Source organism: Uloborus diversus, chromosome 7, assembly GCF_026930045.1.
Source record: "Uloborus diversus isolate 005 chromosome 7, Udiv.v.3.1, whole genome shotgun sequence".
Lineage (NCBI taxonomy): Eukaryota > Metazoa > Arthropoda > Arachnida > Araneae > Uloboridae > Uloborus > Uloborus diversus.
This window is the reverse complement of record NC_072737.1, coordinates 120,923,826-120,941,957: the sequence shown is the minus strand read 5'-3', so window position 1 is coordinate 120,941,957 and position 18,132 is coordinate 120,923,826. Positions and strand designations below refer to the sequence as shown.

Sequence of the window (18,132 nt, the reverse complement as noted above, 5' to 3'; positions counted from 1 at the left end):
TTCTTCAAGTGGCTCACGATCTAGCTCTTTAAAGCGAGAAGATCGATTTTCGCGCATGTCAATTTGGTCTGATAAAATTTCAGATTCTCCGTTTAGTACTTACTAGCTGCATTGCCCGGCTTTGCCCGGTCTACCTTGAAAAAAACCATTGTGTCAAGTGAAGTATCTTCAATAACCAGGATTAAATGAAAGAAAAAAAAACATCATGCAAAATTTTCTCGCCAAACAATGACGACAGATACTAAAATACTTTTAAGAAATTAAAATAAAATGAGAAAGATGGATTTAAAATGCGTAACCATGGAAACACAAAATAAAATAAGTTTAAGAATTGAAAATGAGAAAGATGGAAATAAGCAATGAATTCAAAAAGCGTTACCGTGGAAACGCGAAATAATATGGTTAAAAACTTGAATAGAGAACAGATTTTTGAACTTCATTTAATTCGCTTGTAACTTTTTTTCTAATGGAGATAGAGGGTTAAACTTTCGACCTTAGGTCGAGTTAGATCTGGAGTAAAAATAAACAGCTCTTTCCAATGCTGTCAAAAAGAAAACTGTTGGACAATTCCTTCACTTTTTATCGATGGATTTAATGAAGAAAGTAGTGAATAAATTTCAGCTAAGCCTAAAAAAATTCGAGCTAAAGACGTAAAAAACTCCCGCCGCAATTAAGTTAGAGCATTGGAACAAATTGCGTAGAACGCGGAAAATTCTTCCCTTTCCAACGATATGTAATATTACTATTTGCAAGTAATTTTTCACCCCCATATTCGGGAATTTATGTGAAAATTGGGCCTAAATTGGAATAAAAAAAGAACTATTCATCGAATTGTTTTCGAACTGGTCTGCAAACCTTCTCAGGACTTAAAGGAACAAACTGAAAATTTCAGCAAAATCGGCCGGGTAGTTCTCGATTTTTGCGAGTTCAAACAAACAGACGCTTTTTGGAGACTTCATTTTATACTATGTAGAGATTTCGCGAAAAAACTTTCACTCAAAAATCGACCTTAATTTTCATGTTGCTCAACCCCGAATGAATATTGAGGTTTTTTTTTCCGACTCGACCACACGTGGATAAGTGCTTAAAAACGTATAGACACGCGAAATATCCATTTTGACGATTCCCGAGTTAATTACGAGTTTTCTCGTGACGTCTGTATGTACGTATATGCGTATGTGCGTATGTATGTCGCATAACTCAAGAACGGTATGTCCTAGAAAGTTGAAATGTGGTACGTAGACTCCTACTGGGGTCTAGTTGTGCACCTCCCTCTTTGGTTGCATTTGGGTGTTTCTAAAAGGGTCTTTTACCTCTTTTTGGGGGGAATCATTGTCAATTTCGATGTAAACTCAAGTGATGTGATAGTTTGGCGGACACTTTGCGTTATATCACCAGTCTTTTGGTCGCCAAGTTTTATCGCCAACTTGGCGACAAATTTGGCTTTTTTTTTTTAAATCTGGTTTTAATTTGGCCACTGTTGGTGACATTAGGAGAGTAAACTATTGAATCACATTAAAATTGCCAGTAATAGAGAAATGACATTCAATTTCCCCATACTTGACATTCAATCACACTAAACGAGAAAACGTTTTGGTTGAACCGATCACGATTGATTAATATTTTGCACGAATAAGCATCTGCGTACACCGATGTTCCCCTTCATTCCAAACTTTTTTGAATCTTCACAATTTGTAATTCAGCTGTTCCAAAAAACTAATTAGAAAATTTCACTTAGAAGTATGAGTACCAGATTTTGTTCGTTTCTACGCATCTCCTTCAGAGATAGAACTACCACAAAAATTTGTTTAGGTAGATAGAGAAATACAACATTTTCTGAAACTGATCCACATGAATTCACCTTAAATCGTTCTCAGCAATGTAAATAAAAATAGTCAATTTTTATGAATTCCCTAATTCTTTGCTTATATATCAGCTATGGAAAATGTAATAAACACTTTAGAAAGATTTTTACATACATTTATGTTTTTAAATGCAATTGGGACACGTATTAGACGTTTTTATTTTAAAAGTTATTGGAAGTGAAAAAAAAAAAATTATTTTCGAAGTGATATGTCCTTTTATATTGCTTCTTCTGAATTTTACATTTCGCACTCCCATAAAACAGTATGAAAAGGTTATTTAATTAAAAAATAACACTTGGTAAAAGATTCAAGAAAGTGTTATTCATACGAGAAACAATATATCTCAGGCATAAAGCACATTGTTTGCTTTTAATATTAAGCAGGTGTTGTCTTTTTAAGCTTCAGCTTTTTATTTCAGATTTTCCAGCGGCCTAAAGAGCTAATTTTAAGTATTATAAAGCATCCCTAAAATGAAATTAAGGCTTAATCTGTAACAAGTTATTATAAGCTAACACTGATAAGACTTCACTTAAAAAAAGAAAAGCATATATGTATAAAGTACTATAATATTTTCTCTAAAGGACATTACAGTGCTGGCCAAATTATTAGACTAAGACTTTTAAAGGCAAATTCTTTATTTATTACATAACTATAGACACATTAACGAACATTGAAATAATTATCTAATATTTTTATTTAGTATGCATTCCCTTGTTCTTGATGAGCATTTTAAGTCTTTTTGGCATATTTTTCACAAGGTTTACACTCTTTCTTAACATTTTAAAAAAGGAGGTAAAAAATTGTTTATACTCACTATTATATATACTCACATACACTTACTCACTAATTACCTAAAATTAACTTTAAATATAAAAGAACACACTAATAAAAAGAACTAGTGAATTGTTTAAGCTGATTGAGGTTATGTTCCTGGTAGGTAGATAAACAGAACATAAACAAAGCAGACAGTGCTTCCACTACAAACATTAAATTATGCTAAAATAATGTAATAATCAGTTTACAGTATGTACTGTACTTTAACAGTAAAATTAATAGTATTTAATACAAATAGTGTACAAAAACAAAAAAAAACTCTTTAGTCTAATAATTTGGCCAGCACTATACTTAAGAAGTAAATCTTTACTAATAATAAAAATGGAAGTCTGTGTGTCTGGATCTCTCGATCTCTGTTACGCACATAGCGCCTAAACCGTTCAGATGATTTTCATGATATTTGCCAAAGTTCGTAGCAAAGAGGTGAGCATCTCGAAGCGATTTTTTTTTAGATTAGAGTATATTCTTATTCTCTTCAATTTTTATGAACATTTTATTGTGAAAATTATCATAACGTGGACGGACAAATTACCATAACATGGACGAGCAAACTACCAAATTCGACCATGGGCGAGCCAATTAAAGTAGCATCTTGGCGAGAAATGCATCATCTATTATTTTTTAAATATACAGGCGAATCAAATTATCTTTTAATGTTCTACTACGGGCAAAACCATGCGGTACCACAAGTTATGTAATAAAACTAAATTATTTTTTGTCAGTAATTACATTGTTTTTCAAACTATCTGATAAACTCAGCACTGCTCGACGCATTTATACTTCAGTGCAGCATTTAACGTGTCATTCCGAAAAAAAATAATGAAGAAAAATACCTAAACCAGTCGTTTCCACCTTTATTTATCTTCATCGACATTATGTTTTTGAACTGTTTCAGTGCAGTGCACAAAATCTGGTTGCTCCAGCCATTACAGAAAATGCTTTCAAATGTAAAAATTCCGCCAAATAATTAAGATTAAAAGAATATTAAAAGTTATATTAAAGTAAAAATAATCCACCAAATAATATTTTTTAAACCTCAAGTAACATTAAAGTTTCATTACACTGTAAAACAATCCACCAAATTCGTTTTATTGCCAAGCAAAGTCACCGTAATCACGCCATTTGGCGAATTGTTATTATTATTATTATTTATTAAAGGATTAGTGATACTGATTTAGATTTTGTGGGTCTATGATGTTTTTATTTTTATGAAGAAAATGGGGAATATTATTCTTGACTGAGTTTTTTCAGAAAAATGTCGACGTTATTTAAAAACAGAAATCCTCATTGTATCGAGGCTCTTTAGACGCTTATATCGTTATATAAAAAAGAATTTTAGAGAACGTTTTTCTTTCCCTAATGTAAAGTTTTGTCTTATGTTATCCTCATTTAAATGGGTGTATTCAGAAACTGTTGTACTTACTCTGATTTTAACGAGACTGTTTTTTCCTTAAATGGAACCGTTGACGTTATTTAGAAACTGTTGATTCCATTCTCATGGCTATTTTAAGGGACTGATGTTCTCACTCTAAAGAAACATTTTAGGAAGTGTATTTAAATTAGGAATCGTGGTGACAGTTCACGCTATTTTCGGACTGTCGCCTTTACATCCTATGACCATTTTAGGAATACTTCTCCTTATTTATTCAGGAGAGACAAGCCTCATGGGGCATCCGTTCCTTTCCTGGGCAGGGAGCTATGCAATAAATTAGGTTTCCTATAGCCCACACAGCACCGGGCCCAATCGGACTGCGGGTTTTAAAGGAATTTTTGAATTTAACAATAACTGTTGACCTTATTCGAATGGGAATTTTATTAGAAATGCTGATGCTAACTTCTTCTCTATTCCAATACGTGTTCCTGATTTATCTTGGATAGTTAGGTTTCTTAAGTAAGATTTAACATCTGCCTAAGTTGGCTCTTAATCTTTATCAATTGACAAAATTTACATCAACGCGAAAGAAGCCGTAGTTATTTAGTTATGAGTAAAAACTTCACTGTTACATTTTAACTGAAAAAGAAAATTATTGCAGGTAAAACTTTCACTAGTCTAAATGCTTTTATGAAAATGTATTGACATATGTTGATAAAGCTTTGACCGTTTTTTTTTTCAGTAATAATGTTCGAAATGTCCAATAATGTCCTGTTGTTTAAATTTATCAATATGAATGATGTTAATGGATTAAAATTTTGCTCCGAAATCAGGACGAGGGGTCATTGTTTTAAGCTGTTCAAATCGCAGGCTATCCTGGAAATACAGATAACTACTACTTTAGTAGGGTTGTGCGGGCACTTGGCACAGCTTACCGGAAGAGGTGGTAATAAGCAATAGCTTTAAGAGGACATTTGATCTTCATTGGGGACTAATAAATTGACTAGGACCAGCCTAGCTGGGCCAAGAGCCTGTTGCTGGTTGTCACATTTGTATTTGTATTGTATAAATGCCTACACTCATTGTGATTCACCTCAGTAAATATCCTATTTAACTTCCTTTCATATTAAGAAATAAAGTGAAAAGATATTATTAAATTTTAAAATTCGGATAAGGGACATTTTTTTTTAAATCTATTAGATACAAAAGTCTGCAATTCAGATTAAAATATGCTAACATGCAAGTGATATTATTTTTTGTATTATACATAGGTTGGAATGTACCCTAAAGAAATGTAATATTTAGTTTCAGTGAAAAATATGAGTACAATATTTTTTTTCCACTGTGGGATATTATATGTATGAATATTTTTAAAATTATTCACCTACGGTTTGAATGTTTTCTCGCGTTTTGCTCAAACTCATAAAATTTCACTTTCCATCCCTTTGCTTCCAAATGCCTCAATTAATATAGTTTTTAAATTATGAAGTGTTAAACTTTTTTTCTTGACAGGATCGAAAAACTTGGCAAGCCGCATGCAGTGCATGCGTTGCTGGTTGAACGTTGCTGTTTTCTAGTACAAAATTTTTAATGAAATTAGTCACCATAAATAAAAAGGCTGTATTTCAACTGGGACACTTAAGCCACTGTTTTCTTTTAAGGATCAAATGCTAATCTGATGTACATGCAAATTACTTTTAAGTTGGATAAATAAATACCTTTGTGCTGAATAGCAAAGTAAGAAATAACAACGTAAAAACGCACAAATTACAGATTACTGCAGACACGTGTTTCGGTGTTACAAGGAACGCCTTTTTCAGCGCAAAAAAAGATGAGTTTCTTATGGACCTTTTGTCGGATTTCTTTACCTTTTGTCGGATGTCTTTTCATCTATAAGCTCTTTTTTTTTGCATTGAAAAAGGCGTTCCTTGAAATGCTGAAACAAGTGTCTGCAATAATTTGTAATTTGTGCGTTTTGACGTTGTTATTTCTTACTTTACTTTTAAGTTATATTTATTGAATGACACTAAAATCAATTTAGGAGAGAAATATTTCTACATCATTTTTGCATTATGTACATTGTTTCTGCACCGATTTATCAGCTATTTTGTACTTATTACGCATAAATACAAAGGTATGTCGAAGTAATTTTAGTAATTCAGGTTAGTCTGTTCTGGCAAATTTTTGTTGCTTATCATTAATGGTATAACATTTTTTGAAAGAAATAACTACCTTTATCTCATTTCCGGCATCATATGCAATGTAGAACCACCTTTTACACGAATATTTGATTTTTTTTCAAGCAGCAGTACCATTTTCACTTGTTTAAATTGCCAGTCTTTTACTGGGAAATTTCCCATTAGCAAGAGTTTTTTTTTTTTTTTTGTACAAAATATTTCGATTTGGTTAATAGAAACTAGATTCAAATCTTGAAATGGCATATTTTCTATCCACGCTATAAAGGATAAAATCAATGTTTTTTTTTCTTACCCTGCAATTTCAAGATCTCGCTTAGCATTGTGTTGATCTTTTTTTTTCGCACATACAATTTATGAATATTACTTCTTTTCCTGCGCTAAAGTTATATTAAAGAATATTTTAATACAGTTTCATACAAATTTCTTTTTAAAAGGAAAACTTCGACTTATATTTCTTTGATCCTTTCTTTTATTAAAAGGATACGATGCCTTGAGAGTTTATCGGAAATATCTTACCGAATTTTTTTAAAAAAAAGAAAAATATGTTTCAATTAGAGATAAACGAAACTGAAGTTTTAAAAGATAAGACTTGTATGAAATTAATAAAGTCAGACCTAACAACGTAAGTAGAAGCACAAATTTGTAAATTACAGCAGACACGTGTTTCGGCGTTACAGGGAACGCCTTTTTCAATGCAAAAAATAATGAGCTTATGGATGAAAAGACATCCGACAAAAGCCTATGTCGGAGCTTTTGTCGGATGTCTTTTCATCCATAAGCTCATTATTTTTTGCATTGAAAAAGGCGTTCCCTGTAACGCCGAAAACACGTGTCTGCTGTAATTTACAAATTTGTGCTTCTACTTACGTTGTTAGGTCTGACTTTACTATTCAGCACAAAGGTATTTATCTTATCTTGTATGAAATTAGTTTACAAGCATTTCAATCAAATTTCTACGTCCCGATAAAGAAGAGAAAAAAAATTATATTCTTTTTTCCTTTATTGTTCAATTTATGTATATTTTTAAAATCTTTTTTTTTTTCTATTCTAACTTAAACTTAACGCCACATTTTGGCTATGCTTGCTTTATCAACGAACTATTTGCAAAACTAAATTAATAACTTAAGAACATTTTTCTTATGTATAGATACACATATAACTACACGTTTGTCCAAATTTTGGAATCCATTCGCTTTTAAATTGCAGCTAATATTTTAATTTAACCCCTTCCCCTGAGGATAAAAATATTTTAAGCTATGTTCCCCATGTTGTAGTATGTGGGAGAGAGGTAACACTTGGTTATAACATTACATTTATTCTCAAAGGTAGTTAAAAATAAAAACATTAACAAGAACAAGATACGCAACAAGTATACAACTGAGATTCAACATGGCCGATTCAATCCGTTCACTTCTTCATTTTTATCTGTTGAGTGCTAGTCAATGTTGCCAGATATGACACTCTCCTCCTTATTTGTTAGTTAGTAAACAAATAAAAAATACACAATGTACAAAATAAATTATTACAAAGTAATATATACATTCATGAATCAATGCCATATCTTTGAATGGGTTTTACGTTTCGCTTTGGTCTGGTAGAACGTATCGGTGATTTTTGCGATTCAGCATTCGGAGGATTTTCGGGCTTAACTATTGACGGTTCTGCATTATGTAATGTTTCATTTGCACAATTATATTGAGCATTTTCTTCGTTAGGTTTGCTAGCAATATCTAATGCAGGTAAAATAGCATTCCTAATGGATGGTACATTAACATCAGGGTTCATATTAGTTAAATTTGAAAAACTAAATTTTTCCTCGTCTATTGCAGACTTTCTAAGATGATCAGAATGAACATATCGTGTTTTGTTATTAACTTTAACTAAAAATGTATTCTGGCTTATAACTTTAGTAATTTTACCAGGGAACCATTTAATTACATCACCTTTAATTGATTTAACCCACACCCTCTCATTTATTTCAAAATTTCTTTTAGTAGCGTTGCGATTGAAATAAGATTTTTAATAATCCTGATACTTTTTTTCTTTTAACAAATGATTACTTCTAACCTTCGTAATAGCAGTTTGTGGCAAATAGCCAAAAATTAACTCGGCAGGAGTTTTTAACGTTACTGATGAAGGAGTATTCCTATAAGCAAAAAGTGCCGAATCTAATCTGTGTTGAAAATTATCATATTTACGATCAGAAAATGTTTGTCTTTTCAACATGTTTTTAACAATAGATACTGAATTTTCCGCTGCACCATTAGAATTTGGATGATATGGTGGCGAATTTACTGGATTAATCCCGTTGGATTTAAAAAAACTTTAAAATTAAGTCAGATTTAAATTGCTGATCAGATACTACATCACTTGGTAAGCCAAAACAAGCAAATAATTTTCGTTATTGAGTTATTGTCGACTTTGAATCAATGCTATTTACTACAGATACGTCGATCCATGTCGAATAGGAATCTTTAACAATTAAAAGATTTTTTACCCTCAAATTCCGCAAAGTCTATGTGTATTCTTTCAAAAGGCTTTCCAGTTAAAGGCCAAAAATTTGATTTTACTTTTGGAGCTGAAGGTCTTGTGAGTTGGCAAGGTATACATTTATTTACAAAATTTTCAATAAACTGATCAATTTTTGGGAACCAAAAATATGCTCTAGCCAACTGTTTCATTCTGAAAATACCTGGATGTTCATTGTGAAGAAGCTCCAGTACTTTTTTATACCATATTTCTGGAACCACTAACCTATTTGCTCTAAGTAAACAATTTCCTTCAACACTTAATTCATTCTTTACCTTTTTGAATTCATTAAGATTTTCTTCAACATCAGTAGGCCAACCAAACTTAGTGTAATTCAACACTTTTGATAAACAAGGATCAAGAGACGTTGCTCTCTGAATATCATCAATCTTTAAATTTTCAAAATCAGAAAAGAAACATATGAAATGTGTGAACTCATCAATTGGTTCATCATCTTTACATGGTAATCGAGATAGTGCATCAGCGAGCAACAACTCTGTACCCTTTTTATGCCTTATTACATAATCATAATTTGAAAGGATAATGGCCCATCTTTGCATTCTCGCGTTAACCATAGTTGGTACAGGTTTATTATGACCAAATAATGTTAACAATGGCCTAGAGTCTGTCTCGATGGTGAATTTTTGACCTTGTAAAAATTTATTAAACTTTTTTATACCAAAAATTATGGCCAAAGCCTCTTTATGCACTTGAGCATAATTTCTTTCAGCTTTACTCAAAGTTTTGGAAGCGAAAAAAATTGGTCGAAGCTCACCGCCAGGAAATTCATGACACAAGACAGCCCCCACGCCATAGTCTGATGCATCACATTGCAAAACTATTGGTTTTGCCATATCAAAATGAACCAAGATATTATGCTTTTTTAACAAAGTTTTGCTATGTTCAAAAACTTTTACACAATTTTTTATCAAATTTCCACTTAACATCTTTTTCCAGTAATTTATAAAGTGGACGAAGAGTATTAGATAAATTTGGAATAAAATGAGAATAATACCCTAATAATCCAAGATAGCTTTTCAGTTCAGTACAATTTGTAGGCACCGAAGCTTGATATATATCATTACACTTTTCATCTAAAGGATGGACATCAGTGAAATCTTTCTTATGCCCTAGAACTTGAATACTGTCTTTAAAGAATTCACATTTAGAAAGATTTATCTTAACATTGTAAGAATTTAGCCTATCCAAAACAATTTCAGTTCTTTTTATACATTCTTCTTTTGTATTTGCCCTTATAAATAAATCATCTATGTAACAATTTGTATACGAAAAATCTTTCAATATTTCATCCATCTTTTGTTGGAAAAGAAAAGAAGCTGATTTGATCCCAAAAGGAAGTTTAGAATACCTGAGTAAACCTCTGGGGGTATTTAATGTCAACAATTCCTGTGATTCAGGGCTAATTTGAATCTGATGGAAAGCTTTTGATAAGTCTATTTTAGAAAAATATTTCCCACTTCCCATACTAGTTATAATTTCTTCCTGAGATGGTAGAGGATAAAATTGAGTTTCACAAAACTTGTTGACAGTAAGTGAAAAATCCCCGCAAATTCTAACAGCTTCCCTACCATTTCCATCCAGTTTGGGAACAGCAACTATTGGTGTTGCCCATTTGGAATGGCCAACAGGGTACAAAACACCATTGTTAATAAGAGTATCCAACTCCTTATCAACAAGATTTCTTAAAGCATAAGGGACTGGTCTACTTTTGCAAAAAATGGGAATAGTTTCCGATTTCATTGCTATATTAATAGGTACACCCAAAATACCAGTTGTATCATTTAGATTAAAACAATTTGGATATTTATGTTTAAAATACTCAACAGTAGAAGAGACATTATCAAAATTTACATTTTTATCAAGTACCATATTTATACAATCATCAATCCTAATTTTCAATATTTTGATCCATTTTCTACCCAACAAAATAGGCTTATTATCATTATCACAATCAACCACAATTAATGGTAAACTGTAACACTTATTCAAATAAATTACGGGTACATCATAATTTCCTACAATTTTTAAATCATTGTTAGTGTAAGATTTCAATATTGGGGCTGGTTTCGACTCTATGCAATTTAATTTCAATTTTTTTAATTTATTTAACGAAATAATTGAATATTCACTGCCAGTGTCAATTTGCATATTCACTTTCACCCCATTGATATGAACATCAGTAGTGTATGGTTTAACGCTACTCGAATTCTTAGACTTAACAATGTTATTCAAATATTCTGATTGTTCATTCACACTTACGTTACCCGAATTTTTAGAAAAAATGTTATTCAAATAAGGTTCTGATTTATCACTTACATTTGCAGCACCTTCAAGAAAATTCGTATTTGAAGCTTTACATGCAGGCTTAATGTGACCCTTTACACCACATTGATAACACGTAGCATTCTTGAACTTACACTCTCCTCTGTGAAATTTAGCACAGTGCTTGCACGATTTTATTACTTTTGTAATTTGATGAGGATATGTTGGCTTTCCAAAATTCTTCCGTGTCGAATCTTTTGGTTTTACTTTCTTATACTCATTAATTTTGAGGACGCTTTGATTTTCTTCTTTTAGTAACTTGGTCTCTCTAGATGCTGTTTCCATAGCAAGAGCCAGTTCAGAAGCTTTAGCGAAATCAACGTCTTTTTCACTGAGTAATTTGTTTTGAATTTGTTCGGACTGTAATCCACAAACCAATTTATCTCGAAGTGCGTCGTTTAGAAATGCACCGAAGTTGCACTTGCTGGCGAGTTCCTTTATTTTTACAATGAACGTTGAAATATCTTCGTTACCTTGTTTGAGATTGTAGAAGCGAAACCTTTCCATAATGGTTGAAGAAGCCGGGGAATAGTAATCCGTTAAAACTTTCACAATGTCGGTATATTTTACATCTTTTATTTCTTTCGGCTGAAGTAAGTTGCGAAGCAATGAGAAGGTCTTCTTTCCAATTGCAGTCAACAAAAGGGCACGCGTTTCATCGTTGGAAGTGATTTTGTTGGCCTCAAAGAAAAAATCCGCTCTCATGAGGTATTCCACAAAGTTGTCCCCTTCGACGAAACTTTGCAAATGAGCAATACCAGTGTTCGGCATCTTATCGTAATATTTTCCAATTTACTCGTCGCCAATGTTGTAGTATGTGGGAGAGAGGTAACACTTGGTTATAACATTACATTTATTCTCAAAGGTAGTTAAAAATAAAAACATTAACAAGAACAAGATACGCAACAAGTACACAACTGAGATTCAACATGGCCGATTCAATCAGTTCACTTCTTCATTTTTATCTGTTGAGTGCTAGTCAATGTTGCCAGATATGACACCCCAAATGAAGCTTTAAAATGTAATTGCTTGTAATAAAAATAATAATATAAATACTCAGTTATGTAGCATCGTATTTATGTATAAAAAATGTTTTCCCTAAAATAGCCGCTGTAGCCAAGTTGGGATTTCTTTTTTCCCTTCTAGACCAGAGCTTCCCAAACTTTATTGCAAGCGAACCCGTTTCATGGACCAATGCTCAGTGAGGACCCCCGACATTCGAGTGTAAAGATACCTGCAGCTTGTGGTTAATTGAACTTAATGAAATCAACCATTACTAATTAGAATGAAACATTAATACCTTTAAAAAAATGTAGGTAATTTACAATGCTTACCTTTATTTATGAAGTATAGAGTACAAAAATCAAACAGACAGATATGAAAGACGTTAAATTCAAAATTAAACAATGATTAAATGGGAAGAGAGAGGTCGTTTTAACAGGCACAATTTTTATATATTGGGTTTAGTTTTTGACTGCTGGAGTTGAAAATCCGCATGATGAAATAAAATTCTGACTTTTTGAGGTTCTTCCTGTAATCGCGAAATTTTTAAAATTTTTCCATCTCATTAATTTTCTTGAGTCTGTTGTGAAGGTTTTACAGATCATTTTTGTTCAAGTCTGATTGTTGAACACACGTCACTTGACATGACTTTTACTTTCGAGGTAGACCGTACAAAGCCGGGCGACGCAGCTAGTACCTTATACAGGCAAAACAGGTAAAAGGGACAATTAAAACAAGTTATCATGAACCACAGTTAAACATTTTAAAGTTAGCAATTCACACGTGAAAAATCTCTTCTTTAAAAGGAAAGACCAAGTCTATTGCTCTAATATGTTAAGCAAAAACAAAAAAATATCATGGAGTTTTGAATCAATACAAATAAAATAAACTTCCGAAATTAAAAAAAAATAAATAAATAAACTTCCTAAAAATATTCATTATTCCAAAAAAAACTATTTTCTCCTTCTACAAACTTGTTTAGTTTCACGCACAAACAATAAAAAACAACGTGTATAGCTTCGTCTGATTGAATTGCTTAATGTTAAGTCTTTTTTAAGGCTCATACATGAATTTATAAGCATGTCAATACTAAATGCCAGAAAGAACCTTGTTTTGTGTAAAACAAGTTAAGCATTTAAGTTGCAGAAGCATTGTTGTTTCTAAAAAAAATGATTTCAATATTGTTCGACATTAATAACCATGGGAAAAAATATTATTTATATGATAATAATATATTTAGAAGTATTACCACCCTCAACTACTCAATATTAGTACTAAACACAGCTTTACCTCATTAGTGATCCGAAAGAATACAAGGAAACTTTCATCTTATGATTAATCCTTATAAAATCACGACATTAAAGAGAACTTGTAAACGTATCAGTTCGAACTCCAATAAAGGATGCGTAAAATTCTTGCAGCACTATCTTGCTGCGTCCAGAAAACGGATTATAGTTTCTCTTAAGCATTTTCTCTTAAGAATTACTACTGTTTTCGGAACTAACCATGTTTTCTTTTGAAACTGAGGCATATGATATTCACAGCGTTTTACATTTTTAAAACTAATGAACTAATAAATGATGTTGCGATTTCAGTTCTTAGACACCAACAAAAATAGCTAATTTCCTCAAATTTGATAAAGCCATTTTCTATGTTTACCTAACTTATTCTTAGATGTCTTAGTGGTGGAGGAGAAAGTCTAAATAAAATTATATATTTAAGAAAATTTTCCTCCATCGTGCGTACCTGAGTACACAAACCCATTCTTTTGTGTTATAAAATACATCGAACGTTTAATGAGTTCACAAGGATTTACAAACAGTGCAGTTAAAGTTACAGGTAACCGTGCGTTAAACCTGGAAAATGATATTTGCTAAGAAACTTCAAAGTGGTAGGGTAACAGCACCAGTAACAGACATGCTTAAGACATCAGTCTCAGGGTAACGCACTTTTCCGAGCCTTTCAATGCATTTAAACTTTTAAATCTATTTTTTTCTCATGCACCTACATATAATTTAACGTTTGGCTGTTTCTGAATCCTCTGAATTAGTTAATTCTATTTTAATTTGCTTAACTTCGAAATAAGGCCCACCCCAGTAACCCACACCGAAACTTCTGATGATACCCAGTAACAAAAAGGATGAGGAAAGGATGAGCAATGGGCAAAATTCAACTTTTATCTTCAAAATGTGCAAAAGTTCCTTATTTTTAGATCCAAAACCTTATAAAATTCAAATGAACAGGAAACACCGGCTCGTGGTGGCTGTTCTAACCTTCCCCCACTGCCTAAATACCAACTGGCTCATAAAATTCACTCTGCTAACATTAGAAGGTTGCACCGTATTCATTAGTCGCAGTAAAATGAGTTTTACCCATCTAAAGCTCTTATTATAAAATCTTGAAAAATTATACACCTGGTTAAAACTTTGAAGATTTGTTAAACGGATGAGATCACAAATAAAAGTGAACACAAAAAAATCTGCATAAAAACAAAAAGAATTGAATAACATTTTTTAATTATTGTATAATTGCATTATTGAAAAATAGTAACAGTAAAGTCAATGGATAAATCTTGTGTGTATGTGTGTGTGTGGACTAATACCTAAATCATGTTTAAAATCGTGCTGTCATAGATCCCGTAAGGAATACACTGATTCCTTATCATATAATTCAGACTAAAGACTAGATACTGGGTTGAACATCTTAATAAAACAGGTACCATCAAATATTTGTTAAATGTGCAAAGCGGATCCCATAAATTAGAATATCTTCTTGAGTGCCGAGTTTTATAGATCCAAAACCTCAGACTTAGTGAATTACCCAAATTATATTGGACTGCCAAAACTGTAATCACACTTATTGATTAAACGTAACGATTTTTATTTTATTGTTTGTTCATCTGTGCATTATATGCTCCTGATTTGAATTTACATTTTTGTTCATTATTTCTTTTGTTAAGTATTTGGTTTTCAGATCACTATTAATTGAATTTACTCAATGGTGGAAAACCAATTACTATTACATAAATGATATTTGTAATATTTTTCAATATTGTGACTATCTTTTGTCCGCTGATGATTTAAATCTATTTAGAAACATTCGCACTATCTCTGACGCTACCCTTTTACAGATTGATTTGGATAAGTTGCACCGGTGGTGCATGGTGAATAGGCTTTATTTAAATATTAGTAATGCAGTGTTTTGAGTTACAGTCGCAGAACTGACTCATTCTTGCATCTTTGTAACATTGACCAACAGTGTTTATCGCCTTCTGACTTTGCTACGGATTTGGGCATCACTTTTAATACTAACCTTGATTTTACGCAACATATTAACAGCATTGTATCATGGGCATATAAGGTTCTGGGATTTTTTAAACGCAAGACTCGAGATTTTTCTAATGAGCAAGCACTTAAAACGCTTTATTTTTGTCTTGTGCGCTCCAAACTCGACTACTGCAGTCCTATTTGGGATCCCTATTGCAATAATAAATCTAAAATCCTTGAGCAGGATCATCCAAATTTGTTTATTACTTAGGCTATAGAACAATAATCAAAATTTTTAAACTTATTCTTACTTTCATTTATGTAATATTCATAATGTATCCACTCTTAAATCACACCGTGAACTTTTGTGTCTTCTTTTTTTCTACAAGATTCTACATAATTTAATTGATTGCTCAGATATCGTCAATTCGATACAACATGCTGTCCCAAGTAGGACTCTTAGGAGTCATTCTTCTTTTAAAAATACTTTTATCAGACGGAACTATGATGATAATGTTTGTATTTTTAAACTTTACAAACTTTTTAACTTTCATTGTCATGATTAAGATATTTTTAACTTGTCATTTTACAATTTTAAGTCATTATGTTTTAATATTTTAAATGTATAGTTTGTTTTGATTGCTTTTTTTTTATTGTTGCCACTGTAACTGGATTCTTCCTGTAGTGTGCATGCTTTTAATAAATAAATAAATAAATAAATAAGTGTGAAAGTGTCCAAAACCCTTCAGCTGTGATGTCAGTTTACAGACACATAGTTGCGCAACGTATAATTACACAAACATCAACTGTGTATAACTAACTTCATTGGTTTATGATAAATATTTCATTACGCCCTCGTTTTCCCCCTAATACAATACAGTCTTAACACTCTGAAGTATGTACGAAAACATCCACCTATCGATTAATCAGTTACGGCGAATTAAACTTTATGGAATTTCTTAAAGCGCAATTAAATCAGGAATCGTTATCTATCACATACTAGATCCAGATCTCTCCTCGTTAACTTATCAACTCTTACAGACTAAGCAGCATCATTCCCCTTGATAATTTGTCATAGCACTGTCATCTTACAAGGTATTAGCGTGAGGGATTTATTCTTATGCTACATAAATAATATGGATTGTATCTTGGTGGCAGGCAGAGAAGTAATGTCATGTTCGTTTATATCAATCCCACCTGCGCTGGCAATGCGAAAAAAGAAAATAATTTCTTTGTGGTGCAGTCATTCAGAATAACTTTGAGGCGAAAATACATTTTTTTAAATTCCCCCAATCATTCTTCAATAAAGCGGAAATATATTTTGACTAGTTTGAAATGTTTGAAATAAGCTTTGCTAAAAATTAGGATTGATCAAAATTTTGCACTTACCTGAGTTTTTTATTTCGACTTGATTCCGAATGTACAATAGTTTCAAAGCCTTAAATGAAAGCTTGTTCCGCCACACATGAGACGGATAATGAATAAGCGATCTTCATTTGCTTTTGTTTGATGATGAATTTCAATAGCAATTACAGCTATAGCCTTGGTAAATGAAACAAGGGTTTCGTGTTTTGGGATCATTCCCATAAAACTTCCTTGAGATAGAGAACAGTTCAGTCTCCTATTTTTCTATTTATTAGAATGTTGCACCGTCCTTCTCGAATTTTTACGTGGCTGGGTAATCCTCATATATATATATAATTGCTAATGATCGAGTAACGCTCCTGACATCATCAACAATGAAACTCGCACAACGGCATGATAATTTGATAATGTGCTTTGCTAATGTTTAACATGCAGTATTGTGACCAGTCTGAACTGGATCCGGTAACTTAACTGCTTAACTGGTAAGACTGTCATTTCAGGGGAATGAAGAAACGAAAAAGAGGTTAACAATGAACGCTATCTACTGGAGTTTAGGGTTAATCCACTGGAGTAAGGGTTAAAATTTCAACTGTCAAAGTATTACCAAAAAGGCAATTGCTTCGTTCAAATGTAGAAGCAATTTTCACCTCACCCTTCATATCTTGACCGGAGATTTTCTAGTTGTTAATAATAAGTACCAAAAAAAAAAAAAAAAAATTAACCCGGCTAAAAGTTATCCTCCCATTTAGGGTAACCTTGAAGAGTGTGAAACAGTCGGTAAAAAATAATATTTTTTGCAAACTTAAGCCATAAAGGTAAAATTTCTAATGTTGAAAACATTCCCAGTTTATTTTTAACATCAGAAGTGTTTTTAATTTATAACGGAAAATGACAAAAATATTATATGAAGGAATAGTCGAGGAATATACACATCACTATTAAGAGAGAGAAACTTTATTTTATAATTTATTGCTGTGAACTATCGTTACAACTAACTACGAGGGACTGATAATTTTGTTTGTTGTAATGAAATTTAATTAACTTAATGGCAAATAAATATGGACTGAAAGTGCATTTCTTTGAAATGGATATTTCGTGGTATTGGTATTCGTTGTAACCGGAATTCACTGTTTTTTTTTTTTTTTTTTTTGAATGTCATTACCTTTTTTTTCTATTTACTTCCGTAAGCGTATTTTTGATGCCTAAATGAATGTTTTGTTTATTACATGCATTAATTGGTATAATAGAGGAAGATTGTATCACTTGGTACAACATGCTTTCAAACAAAATTTGATTTTTGCACGAATTACCTACATTTTTCCCATCATTTTTCCCCTTTTGAAATTCTTCTCATTTGT

The 18,132-nt window shown here is 32.0% G+C and overlaps 1 protein-coding gene across 1 annotated transcript; it reads right to left on the bottom strand.

Moving 5' to 3' along the window:
- Window positions 1–7,811: 7,811 nt before the first annotated feature.
- On the bottom strand, window positions 7,812–11,912 carry LOC129226860 (uncharacterized protein K02A2.6-like). The gene is made up of 3 exons (XM_054861490.1): window positions 9,814–11,912; window positions 8,962–9,695; window positions 7,812–8,149 (listed from the first exon to the last, which is right to left on the bottom strand). The coding sequence occupies exons 1-3, from the start codon at window positions 11,910–11,912 to the stop codon at window positions 7,812–7,814; spliced, it is 3,171 nt and encodes a 1,056-aa protein (XP_054717465.1).
- Window positions 11,913–18,132: the final 6,220 nt, after the last annotated feature.